The sequence below is a fragment of the Diceros bicornis genome, chromosome 11 (genome assembly GCF_020826845.1).
Source record: "Diceros bicornis minor isolate mBicDic1 chromosome 11, mDicBic1.mat.cur, whole genome shotgun sequence".
Lineage (NCBI taxonomy): Eukaryota > Metazoa > Chordata > Mammalia > Perissodactyla > Rhinocerotidae > Diceros > Diceros bicornis.
The window spans coordinates 55107970-55120135 of record NC_080750.1 but is presented as its reverse complement, the minus strand read 5'-3'; the positions used below and the strand labels follow the sequence as shown (position 1 = coordinate 55120135).

General features: G+C 35.0%; 1 protein-coding gene across 1 annotated transcript in view; it reads left to right on the top strand.

The window, feature by feature from the left end:
• LOC131411195 (probable ATP-dependent RNA helicase DDX60) overlaps window positions 1-12166 on the top strand; it is an 81480-nt gene that overhangs the window by 14218 nt on the left and 55096 nt on the right. Inside the window, 5 exon segments of the mRNA XM_058549823.1 lie at window positions 533-688; window positions 1751-1853; window positions 6681-6796; window positions 8546-8710; window positions 11403-11657. Of these exon segments, the coding sequence (XP_058405806.1) occupies window positions 533-688; window positions 1751-1853; window positions 6681-6796; window positions 8546-8710; window positions 11403-11657 (795 nt within the window).

The window sequence follows — 12166 nt, the reverse complement described above, 5'->3', positions numbered from 1 at the left end:
GATGTGTTACCTTTTATTGTGTATCTTTCATGTATCAGATATTTTGCATATGCTATAAAATGGCACCACAGCTTTGCTGATGGTTGTTCCAGACAAGGTGTCGTTCCTGTGAAAATGGAAAAGGAGTGTCAGGTTGGAGGGTTATCTGAAGAAGGAAGATGCGTGGTGCAGGATCCTGCCCCACTTCTCCCAGCGTGACCTTCAGAACTCCTGATGTCAACTCTCTGACTCCTTCACCCACCATATTGGAACCATAGGCTGACTTCTCATTTGTTAATCTGGTTTCGTTTTCTCAGCAATAGAAAAATATAGCAATACCAGTAACTAAGTTCAAAGATACTTTTACTTTCTTATAACATTAGTTAAAACATGAAAATATGCCAGAGCCTATTCTGTTTTGTTTTAAGCATGCAAGATGAGATACTCACAGATGTAAACTTATGAAATAATTCATATACATAAAACGTAAAATATGGTGACTATCACTCAGACTTTAACTATTAATTTAAATATATTTTCTTCTTCTACATAGGGCTAAACTTGGGATTGGGTGACACTTTGATACAAGAATATCTGAAGTTGTGGAACACAGTCTTAACATTATCAGGGGATGGTGGTTTTGGTGGATCCATGCCCTTGAGGACAACGTCCAGACCATTTCTCACACAGAGGGAAACATCGCCTGGAGGTGCCGACAATTTTTTAAAGTTTATCTCATTTAGGACAGAAAGAGATTAGCAGTATAATCTTTGTTTAGAAAATAAATCTGACCTTTAAAGTTTTGCCATTTTGCAGGGTTAGTCCTGCTGATTAGCTGCCATAACTGCAGCAGCTTCTTCACCTTTTAACTGCTTTGTTTGTTTTTTTTGTTTTCTTATTTATTTATTTAAAGTAAGGTCATGAGAAAGGGGGCTAACATTTACTAAGCACCCATTCTGCCAGGTACTGTGCTTTGCCGTTCACGTGATTTTTCCTGTTTGGTTTTCAAAACAGTGCTACCCATGGTATTGTCCTTTTGCAGAGAAGATCCCGGGAAAATTGCTTAAATCGCATAGCAAACTCATGATAAAGAGAAGATTTGAATCCAGGTCTGTCTGCCCCCATAGTCAGGCATAGAGGACATCTTGTAATAGCATCTTTACTATATTTTCTACAAAAAGTATAAATTTTGCTAAAGCTCATATGGAGAAACCAACTTGTATTTAAGTAGATCTCAGGGGATTGTGGTTGGCTGATTAGACCAGCCTATTTATGTGGAAAAATTTTATTTGATACTTAAATATATAAAGGTTCTTTTAAGTTTCAACTAATCAAAGATACAGAAGTTATTTTATTACTATTTCATTTTATTAATTTTGATGATTAAATTTTGAAAATTTTATAAGCTTTATAACTTATTTTCTTTAGTCTATGGAGAAATAGACATATTTCTTACTGTGGGTCAGAACAAATACTTGTCTTTTCTGGATTGCACAGTGATTTCTTGACTCTATTTCTCAAGTGCATTCAACATCAGCTGAAATAGAAGTCTACTTCAGTTCACTCAATATATTTACATTTGTGACAATATGTGGAATATAGATTTAATGTAAACATCCTGAATTGCAACAATTCTATTGAAGTATTATTTATTTTGCAATAAATGGTGAAAATGTTTACCTTTGCTGTTCCAGAAACACTGGCATCACATTGGTAAATTATTATTAGAGTTAGGTGTTCAAATATTAATTGTATTTCTAAATACTACCAGGATCAAATCAAGAAATTCATAAATCAGGACTCATTCCTCTGAAAGCTGAGATTATAGAAGATTATGCTGGAGATATTATGTCAAAACTACATTTTCTAAGCAGGTAATTTGTAAAAAAATCTTTGCTTGTTTGTGATATCTATATTTCTATACAAATATAAAGCCGAGTATAGTGAGACAGATTTGTTGTATATATTTTACTTATATGATTAAAATTTCACATTGGAAGATAAATTTTAGTGAATTTTACTTTATTTAGACATGATTGATTATTATGATTTAAAAAACATTTATTTATCTTCTTTAAACATTTCAATTGCCTTTTTCTCAGTAATAAGTATGATGAAGTTAAGGGTTTAATTAAAGTAGTGAGTGGCTGAGGTGTGGTGGTGGCCAAGAAATAGAAATTAAATTACAGATGTGAGATCATCCATCCATCTATGTGGATCATGAAATCATCAAGGATGATGAGAGAAGAAATAGTAAGGAGAAAGACAGTAAGCTAGGTTGACATCTTCAGTGAAAGAAACGGAGTAACAAAGAGGATAATTTTCTCAACAAGGAAGGATTGTTGGGGATGACACTGGATGGAGTAAGGCTGCATGAAGACTATTTATACTAATATGTATTGTTTATCTGAAATTCAAGTTTGTCTGTTTCCTACATTTTTATTTGCTAAACCTATCAATCTTATGTCAGAGTCATATATTTCAATGGAGTAGAAAGGGTAACAGAGGTCCTGAAGCAGCAAAGAGGAGAAAGGAGGGTATTAAATTACCTCCAGTCCCAATAGTAAGGGAGTAATTGAAAAAAAAAAATTAGCAAACTTGAAGAGGAAACAAAGGAAACAGAAAAAGTCCTCAAGGAAGAGTCAGGCTTTAGTAGAGAAAGTTGGGTGAAGGGAGCATTCAAAGAAGAGTTTATGGATATAAGGAACTGCTGATGACAGTCTCTAAGTTCCAGAAGATACCGTGAAAGGGTTTACAATGGAGTTAAAGAATTAGATTCATATGAAGATTAGAGTCTGGTAATGATGGTGGTGACCTTATAAGTGTAAACTTTGAGTAAAGAATGAGATAAACAGAAATGTCTGGCCTGATGGAACTAGTTCTGAGGTGGTTTAGGTAGTCCAAATATTAACCATCATTCTAAGGATGGGTCTTTTAGGCAGTTAATGGTGAGGAGATAAGGAAGGCTGGAATGTGTATAGTGGAGAGAACGTGGACTTGGGTGGTCTCACAAGGAGACTGGAGCACTTGAAAGCAAAAGTGATCCTACCAATTGACAGACAGTCTGCCATGGCAGACATGACAAAACAAATCACTGTGAAAATAACAAATTATTTGGCAAATGTTATATGTTTTCAAAATATGTATTTTTTTTTAAAAAAATGAAAGTATTTCTACATGATGCTATACAACAATATAAATTCCAACTGGACAGAAATCTAAATGTGAAAGATAACAGTTACACTTGCAGAAGAAAATAGCTTTACAGTCTCAGGGTAGAGATACAAGAGCATTTAAATACTATGTAAAACTCAAGTCATTAAGAAAAAAAGAGTACATCTGACAATATTAAAATTAAATATTGTAATACAAAAATTTGGAGAAGATATTTAAAACGTATATAACCAGCATAGGATTAATATAAAGGATTTAGTGTAAAGAATTCCCGTGATTCATAAGAAAATGATGAATCAGACAGTAGAAAAGAGGAAAAGAATAGGAGCAGTTAATTAGTCAAAAAGTAAGTGTGGTAGTAGCCAATAAAACTATGAAAATATGTTCAACTTCACCGTTAATCAAGGAAATGAAGATTAAAGCTACAATTAACTGTTATTCAACACCCTTTATTTTGGTAACATTTACAATACTAGGTGATGCCGAAGATGTGTGGCAATGGAAGCAACTAGTGAGGCCGTGGAAACATCATTTAAACATTGCCAGTGGGAATAGAAATTGATAAAACCTAGTGAAGTTCAAGATGTGCATTCTCTACAACCTGAAATTTAACTATGGAAGCTATGCTATATTTGAGTAAGAATAAATTGCATTAATGATCACAGCAGTACTGTTTGTATAGAAGTAAACTAAATATCAATCAGTAGGAGAAGGAATTGTAGGCTATTAATACAATGGAATACTCCCTAGTAAAAATAAAAAATTGCATGAATGCACACATCAACATATATGAATCTCAAAATCATGTTGTTAATGCAACAAAGCAAGTTAGAGAATGATGTAGTTGTCATGTTGTCACTTAGATGCAGTCTATTTAGTAATGGTATACAAACGTGATATATACCATTGATAAATACAAAGTGGCAGTTAGTTTTTAGAAGAGAGAAGAATGGCATTTCTGAGCAGTATCTAGGAGGCTTAAAATATATCTGCAATGCTTTATTTCTTTAAAATAAATAAGATCTGGGGCCGACCTGGTGGCACAAGAGGTTAAGTGCGTGTGCTCCGCTGCGGCGGCCCAGGGTTCGCCGGTTCAGATCCTGGGGGCGCACTGATGCACCGCTTGGCAAGCCATGCTGTGGCGGCATCCCATATAAAGTGGAGGAAGATGGGCACGGATGTTAGCCCAGGGCCAGTCTTCCTCAGCAAAAAAAGAGGAGGATTGGCAGATGTTAGTTAGCACAGGGCTGATCTCCTCACACACACATACAAAATAAATAAAATAAATAAATAAATAAAAGAAATAAGATCTGAAGAAAACCTGGAAAACCACTAACATTTAAAAAAGTGAGTGGCCATTCCCTTGGTCATCCAGTGTCATGACTTTAAATATTAACTTTTTGCTAGAAAGTCTTGAATTCTTATCTCCAGCTTTTTTTTTTTTTTGCTGTAAATTCCCAAAATTGTATCTTGAGACAGTCCTTTGAACTCCTGATTATAATTGGATGTCTTATAGACATATCACACTCAACACGTAAATGCCAAACTCCTGATCTTCTTGCAGGAAGCTGATCTTCCCTCGGTGTTCCCTGTCTCCGTCTCTTTTCTTTCCCTTTCTCAGGCGGGAATTCTTGGAATCAACCTTGACTTCTCTTTTTCTTTCTCATACCACATTCAGACTGTCAGCCCAACTTATTTCCCCTCCTCCAAAATGCAGGTAGAGTATTTCCTTTTCTTGCTTCTGCCTGCCCTGCATCTCCTGTACACTCTACCAGCGTCTCTTGATTATTGTAGTAGACCCCTAACTGGTCTCCTACTTCTGCCTTTGCCTCCTTCACTACATCTCAACACAGTAGCCAGAGTGGTGCTATGGGGGGAAAAACCAGGTTACTTCTCTCCTCTGCTCAAAACCTCCCAAGGAGTTTCAATTCGCTCAGGTTAAAAGGACTACAGGGCTCTACTGCTCTCTGGCCTCTAACCAACTCTGCCTTACCTCTTTGACCTTATTCCCCACTTATTTCTCCCAAGTTCTCTTGCTCTCTTGCTCTGTGCATGCCGGCCTGCTTTCTGTTCTTTTTTTTTCAGCCTTATTGTGATGTGATTGACATATAACATTGTGTAAGTTTAAAGTCTACAACGTGATGATATAATACACATCTACATTGCAAAATGACCACCACAATAAGATTAGTTAACAGATCCATCACTTCACATAATTACCCTTTTTTGTTTGTGATGAGAATATTTAAGACCTACTCCCTTAACATCCTTCAAGTACATAATAATGGTATTGTTAACTATAGTCACCATGCTGTACATTACATCCCCAGAACTTATTCATCTTATAACTGGAAATTTGTATTCTTTGACTAATATCCTCCCATTTCCCCCACTCCTCAGCCCCTGACAACCACCATTCTACTCTCTGTTTCTATGAGCTTGATTTTTGTTTTTTTTAGATTCCACGTATAAGTGAGATCATATGGTATTTGTCTGTCTCTGTCTGACTTATTTCACTTAGCACAATGCCCTCAAGTTCCATCCATGTTGTCACAAATGGCGGGATTTCCTTCTTTTTAATAGCTGAAAGTTATTTCATTGCATGTATATATACACCACATTTTTTTATCCATATATTTGTCAATGGACACTTAGTTTGCTTCCATGTCTTGACCATTGTGTTTCTTGAACACAACAGCCACTGTCCCACCTCACAGCCTTTCTGCCTACTGTTTTATTTGCTCAAAATGTTCTGACTCAGACAACCTTTAACCCATTGTTCAAGTAGCTTTCCGGCAAAACCCTTCCTTACCCTCCTACTTAAAATCACACCTTCTCCTCATGCTGGAACTTGCTGCCCTCTCCTCCTGCTTTATTTTTCTTCACCATGCTTTTCACCATCTGGCATAGTATTTATTTTACTTTTATATTTCTTTGTTGTCTGTAACTCTCTATTAGTATATAAACTCCACAAAGACAGTTTTTTAAGTCTGTTTGTTCATTGACATATTCTCAGCATCTTGATGAGTACCTGGCACAGGTACTTGATGAGTAGCAGGCACTCAATGAATATCTTGAGATAAATGAATAGTAGGTTCATAAGTGTCATTTATTTTCTAATCTTTTCTTTATCCTTGAAATATTTCACAAGTGCACACACATACGCACAAAGAAACAAGCTAAAATAATCCAGAAGAGTCTTTCAACTTCAGAAATACCATCTTTTATAGTAGGTGAGGCTATATACACTTGGTTATTATTTGGTACCTAATTCAATCCCACATAAAAAGAAATTCTTAACATGTACTTTTAAAAAATCACTATCGAGATGACAATTCTATAGATATTCTTGCCTGCTTCTGGACTATTTCTTCAAGAGATACATTGTTTGTAAAAAATGTATTTTGCTCATTTATAATTATAAAATTAAAGAAAGAGACCCTTTAAGTAAGTTCATGGTTTACAGTAGAAACTAAAAACAAAAATTAGAAGTGTATTATAATGCATGCCTTTTGTTTTTTTCTCAGTGATGACCCAGCTGTTCTATCTCTTCCTAAAAAGAGAGAATTTGATGAACTCACACACTGGCATTCTTCTAGACCTCTCAGTGATGATTTTGAAAGGACTCCGTGCAACAGTGATGGTAAATATAACTAATATCTGGTAAACATTTCAACATTCTTATTTATTAAATAATTGCATCATATGTATAAGAAAACAATGACTCATCCGAGATTAATAAAGTCTAATTTATAGTCTCCTCCTTCTCTCTCTCTGCCACTGTACAAATTTCCAACACCTTCCACAGCAAGACTGGGAAGAAGCTAATTTCTATATTATGAAAAGCGAGATTCCAATTGATCTATTGGGGGGAAAAGCTGTTTTGTCCAGACACGTTCTTCAGCATTTTATTTTTCTCAGGTTACTACAACAAGTTACTTTACATGTATTATTAAAGTTCTTTTAGTTTTTGTTCTTCTTGGTTAAAAATTTCTTTGTATTATCTTACAAGATCCAATGCCTTCATTAACCACATTATATTGTCATTGTTTGCCCAAACTGGTAATTACATTAATTACCTGCTCTAAAATATTGTTTAGGAGGTCTTAAATATTGGAATAATCTATCAATTATTTTGGCAGTGAGATATTATGGGCCAAAGTAGCTTGTAATCTTGCTATCTCCTTGGATTTCAAATTGGTCCAGGAAAATCAGCATAGGAAAAATTAAAAATCAGTGGCACACAAATATGATTTTTTTTAGCTTGGGAAATGGCAGCCAGATTGGTGTTGCAGATCTCTGACACACTCAGGCAGCGTCTATCCTGTGAATTGAGACCCACTATGCGGCCAGCTTTGTGCTGGGTTCCAAGAATACGGCAGGGAACATGAAAGAGATGTTCCTGCTCTTGTAGTGCTCACAGTCTAGCAGGGAAAGCAGATAGTAAACAAATCATCACAGAGATACTTATTTAAAATCATGATGAATACTACAATCACGAACAAAGGGTGTGAACAGAGTCTGCTAGAGGGATTGGGGAATTTTCAAGCCAAATCTGAAAGATGAAGGTGGTTAGTTGGGTGTGTGGTACTGGTGGGGACTAGTAGGACAACATCATGACAGGAAGTGAGCAGAGAGCCTGGAGTATAGACAGTGATGTGAGATGATGCAGCATCATCACGCAGGCCCCTGTAGGCTCTAGTGAGGATTTTGAATAACAAAAGAGAAACAGGAAGCCACTGAAATGTTTAAACCATGTGTGTGACAAACTCAGGTTTATATTTTAAAAGGATTGCTTTGGCAGCAGTGTGGGGAAAGAAAACACTCCTTTCAGTTGTGTGCAGTACTGCTTCAGACTAAGAATAGTCTGCAAATTGGTAATGTCTCGCTTACAGAGTCCATTCTGTGCTATTATGTGGAATTTGATTGTTTTAGCCAAATGTTTTTGACCTAATTTGGGGGTAGTTTTCAGAGACTCTATTTTCAAGTCAGATGCTTTTTTGGAGTGTTCCTGTGCTTTGTTCTTGACCCTGTGCCCAGGGCCATCAACAATGCCAAAGAGCTGGTGTTTTCTCTTGTGGTTTTGATGCAGTGGAAGAAAAGAAAGGTGTAAGCTCACCATTGACTTGTTCTATGGGATATATCCATAATGCCTAGAAGATTGCAAGAAAGCAAATATAAAAATAGCAGATATTGATTTAGATCCCTCCATGATATTTAAATATGGCTCAAATAATTTGAATTTCTATATCTCAATCTCTAACATGTCTATAATTAGATTAATGTGAATTTCTAAGGGAATTTGTCAAAGCCTTTCTCATGAATCCCTCTGAATGGAATTCTAATTTATAAATAGCATTGTCAACATATTTTAATAATTTATTTCCTACAGCTAAATCCAAAGATGCCAAAGGAAGACGAGAAATACAGAAATTACATCATTTTTATCACGTCTTTGGAAAATCTTTGTTAGAAAGTAACAGATCAGTAAGGATTATAAGAGAAAGAGCTCTGCCACCTCTAGAGAATTCTTCTGGGCAAAAGAAAAGAAAACACCAGATACATTCTTGATCTAGCAGGGCTCAGGCATGTGGGGATCCTAACATTCTGCTATCCATGTGAGATCCTCATTAACAATATCCAGCATTGTACACATGGGTAATCTCATCTGTTATTAAAGAAGACAAAACTCCTTTTAAAAAAAATTAATAACTGTCAACTCAAGTATATTCTAAATATTAACCACAAATTACAAAAGATAAAACAATTTATTCTCCTTTTAGAATATTTGTAAAATAAAGAAAAATGTAATGAAGAAAACAAAATCCTAGCAGGACCTTCACACAGAATTAAGCACTGTTAACATTTTGGTGCATTTCCTTGTGGTCATTCTTCCTTTCATACTGTTAAGAATCTTTTGAAACACAATTTGATGGCTGTATAATCTTCTATAATATGGCTGTGCTATTATTTGTTTAATTATCTCCTTTTGAAGTATAGAAAAATTGGTATAAAAAAAGAGGAAAAAAGTCTATACTCTCACATCTGGCAGATAATCACTATTAACATTTTGACATACAAACTTCCTTTTTTATCCATATAGTGTTTTTTTTTGTAAAAGTCATATATTTTTACAAAATATATTTTTAACCTATATCCCATCTATCAATATATAATGGACATTTTTCTGTGTCATTATTCCATAATAGTATATGGTTTCCCAAATTTTAAATAACTTTTAAAAAAAGATTATAAAGTTCAAACACATCCAGTAAATTGTTATCTAGAAAAGTATAAAAAACTGAAAGATCACTACAATTTTGCCCCTCCAAAAAGTTACTTATATTAACTTTCTGGTGAATATTTCAACCTATACATATTTACAAACATGCACACAAACAATTTAAAAATTTACATATGGTTTTATTATTTTTCCCCTTTAAACAATGTATTTTGGAGAACGTTCTATTTCAATGAACTAGGAATAAATTTTTCCTTTTAATGTTTGCATTTTATAATATATTTTTCTATTTTTATTGTTTTTTATGTTTCCATTATTTTACTATTATAACCTGTGCTATGATAAACATAATTTTATCTGAATCTTTCTACCCTTTTCTAATTACTTAAAGAAGTAATTGCTGGGTTAAAGACTGAAAAATTTTAGGGCTTTTGATATGGACCAATACGTTCTCATTTAAGAGGGCTATACTAATTTTCGCTCTTATTATAAAGTTAATACACATAATAACAGTATTAAAATATTATTGATTATTGAACTCTTATGTGAAAAACACTGTGCTCAGCACATAGTGAGTGGCCGAGCCAGGCTGGACTCTGGAACCTGCTGCCCTTTTAACTATTTAGCTATAATGATTACCATCATCAGCATATGAGAATGTCTTTTTTACTTATTTTTTTATTTTTCGGAATTCCTCTCAACAAGGGGTTTTAATCTCAATTTCTTTAAACACCACTGATATGAGTATCTTTTCAAAATTTAGAGTCTATTTGTGTTTCTTCCTTTATAAGTTTCTCTTTTATGTCCTTTATCTTCTATTGCTGTAGTATTTTCCTTTTGCTTATTGATGGCTAAGAGCTATGTATATTTATTTATTTATTTAATTTTTTTTTGTGAGGAAGATCGGCCCTGTGCTAACATCTGCCAATCCTCCTCTTTTTTCGCCTACCATCCGTGCCCATCTTCCTCCACTTTTTATGGGACTCCGCCACAGCATGGCTTGCCAAGCTGTGTGTGGGTGTGCACCCGGGATCCGAGCAGGCGAACCCTGGGCCGCAGCAGCAGAGTGTGCGCACTTAACCACTTGTGCCACTGGGCCGGCCCCAAGAGCTATGTATATTTAAAAATAATATTCCTTGTCATATATATTGAAAACATTTTCTTAGTCTCCATTCTCTATTTTGTGCTTAAGGGAGTTCATTTTTCTGGATGCTCTCATGTTACCTACATGTTATCATGTAGACCACACACTCCAGGGACATCTTTTTACCTCTGCTTGGGACATGCTATTCCACTAAGGAGCTAACATCACTTAATCGGTACTCAGGAGTTCTTGCGATGGTCCATTTTTCCCACATTGAGGAGGTAGAGGATGGGGGAGAGCTAAATAAGAACATGCCCTGAGATCAGGACGAAAAATGTTGTCACAATGGTTGGCCATGGCAGCATTCTCTATTGCATACAATAGTCCAGATATTGCAATATTAGGCCTGATTTTGCCAGTCTTTATAACTGTTTTCATTGTACCCCATTCAAACCTATTAGATTTCTTCTGGGAATCCCTGGACAAAATTTGTATTTGTTTTTCTGTGAAGTGCAGTATGTTACACTCCAGGGCAGTTTTTGTGATTATACTACAGCTGGTCTAAGCTTATAAATGATACATATCTCAGTTGAATATTGGTTTAAAATGGTCTTTCTTAGACCCAACCTCACAGACTTAAAATGCCAGAACACTGGTTTTTCAGCATAAGGGATTAAGGAAATAATAGTTGAGGAGACAGAGAAAGGGAATGGTGAATTATCATGCTTGTGTAAAAAATAGAGGTTTGGATTTAATTATTTGAGACCTCAAAAGTCTTATTTGGTGTGCTATTTTAATGTCCTGAATGGTAAACTAATGGTCTGAGATATTAAATATTTCTTTCAAAAATATCAAACGTATTATCCTGGAAACATTTGCTTTTGTTGTTTACTTGAGTTTTTTTCTATTTTTTTTTTGTTTTTTAGAAGACAAATGCAGAAAAATTTATTGAAGAAAATCAAAAGAGACAGCTAGCGAAGCTAGAGAAAAGAGAGGAAGAACGATGGAATAACTTGTCCCTGCATATTGAAAAGGAAATTAAAGAAAATCCTAAATCTGGAATAAAAAGACTAGACAACTTTCTTCAAATATGCTATGTTAAATCTGTAAAATTTACTGCAGAAATGGCAGGAATGGATGCCTGTTTCAAATTATGGGTGGAAAACTGTTTAAAAACAGGTATATAAATATATTCATTTCAGAAATTTTTTTAAGATTAAAAAATCAGTTAGAACAGAGCAAAAGAATTGGTATTAGGTACAGATTCCAAATCTTCTATCCTGTGCTGACTTTGGGAACTCTATTTGATGTGTAAAGAATAAGAAGATTTCTTTTGATCCGTAATAATGTCATGATTATTTGTATATGTGATAGGTATTGGTGGATAGATTCCATTTGAAATTCAATGCAGCAAACAGTTCTTCAAGGTCAACCATGAGCTGAGTACCTTTTAGGTGCCCATGGGGCTTCCAAACAGAAGAGCATGGGCCTTACTCTGAAGGAGATTAAGGATCAGTCTCTCAAGGGACTCTGGCATATTCTGAACTAACTGTAACATAGTGCGATATCCACAACCAAAACAATGTACAGCTGGTCCTCCGTATCCCTGGGTTCCACGTCCATGGATTCAACCAACCGAAGTTCAAAAGGCCTATGATGGTTGTCTCTGTACTGAACGTGTACAGATT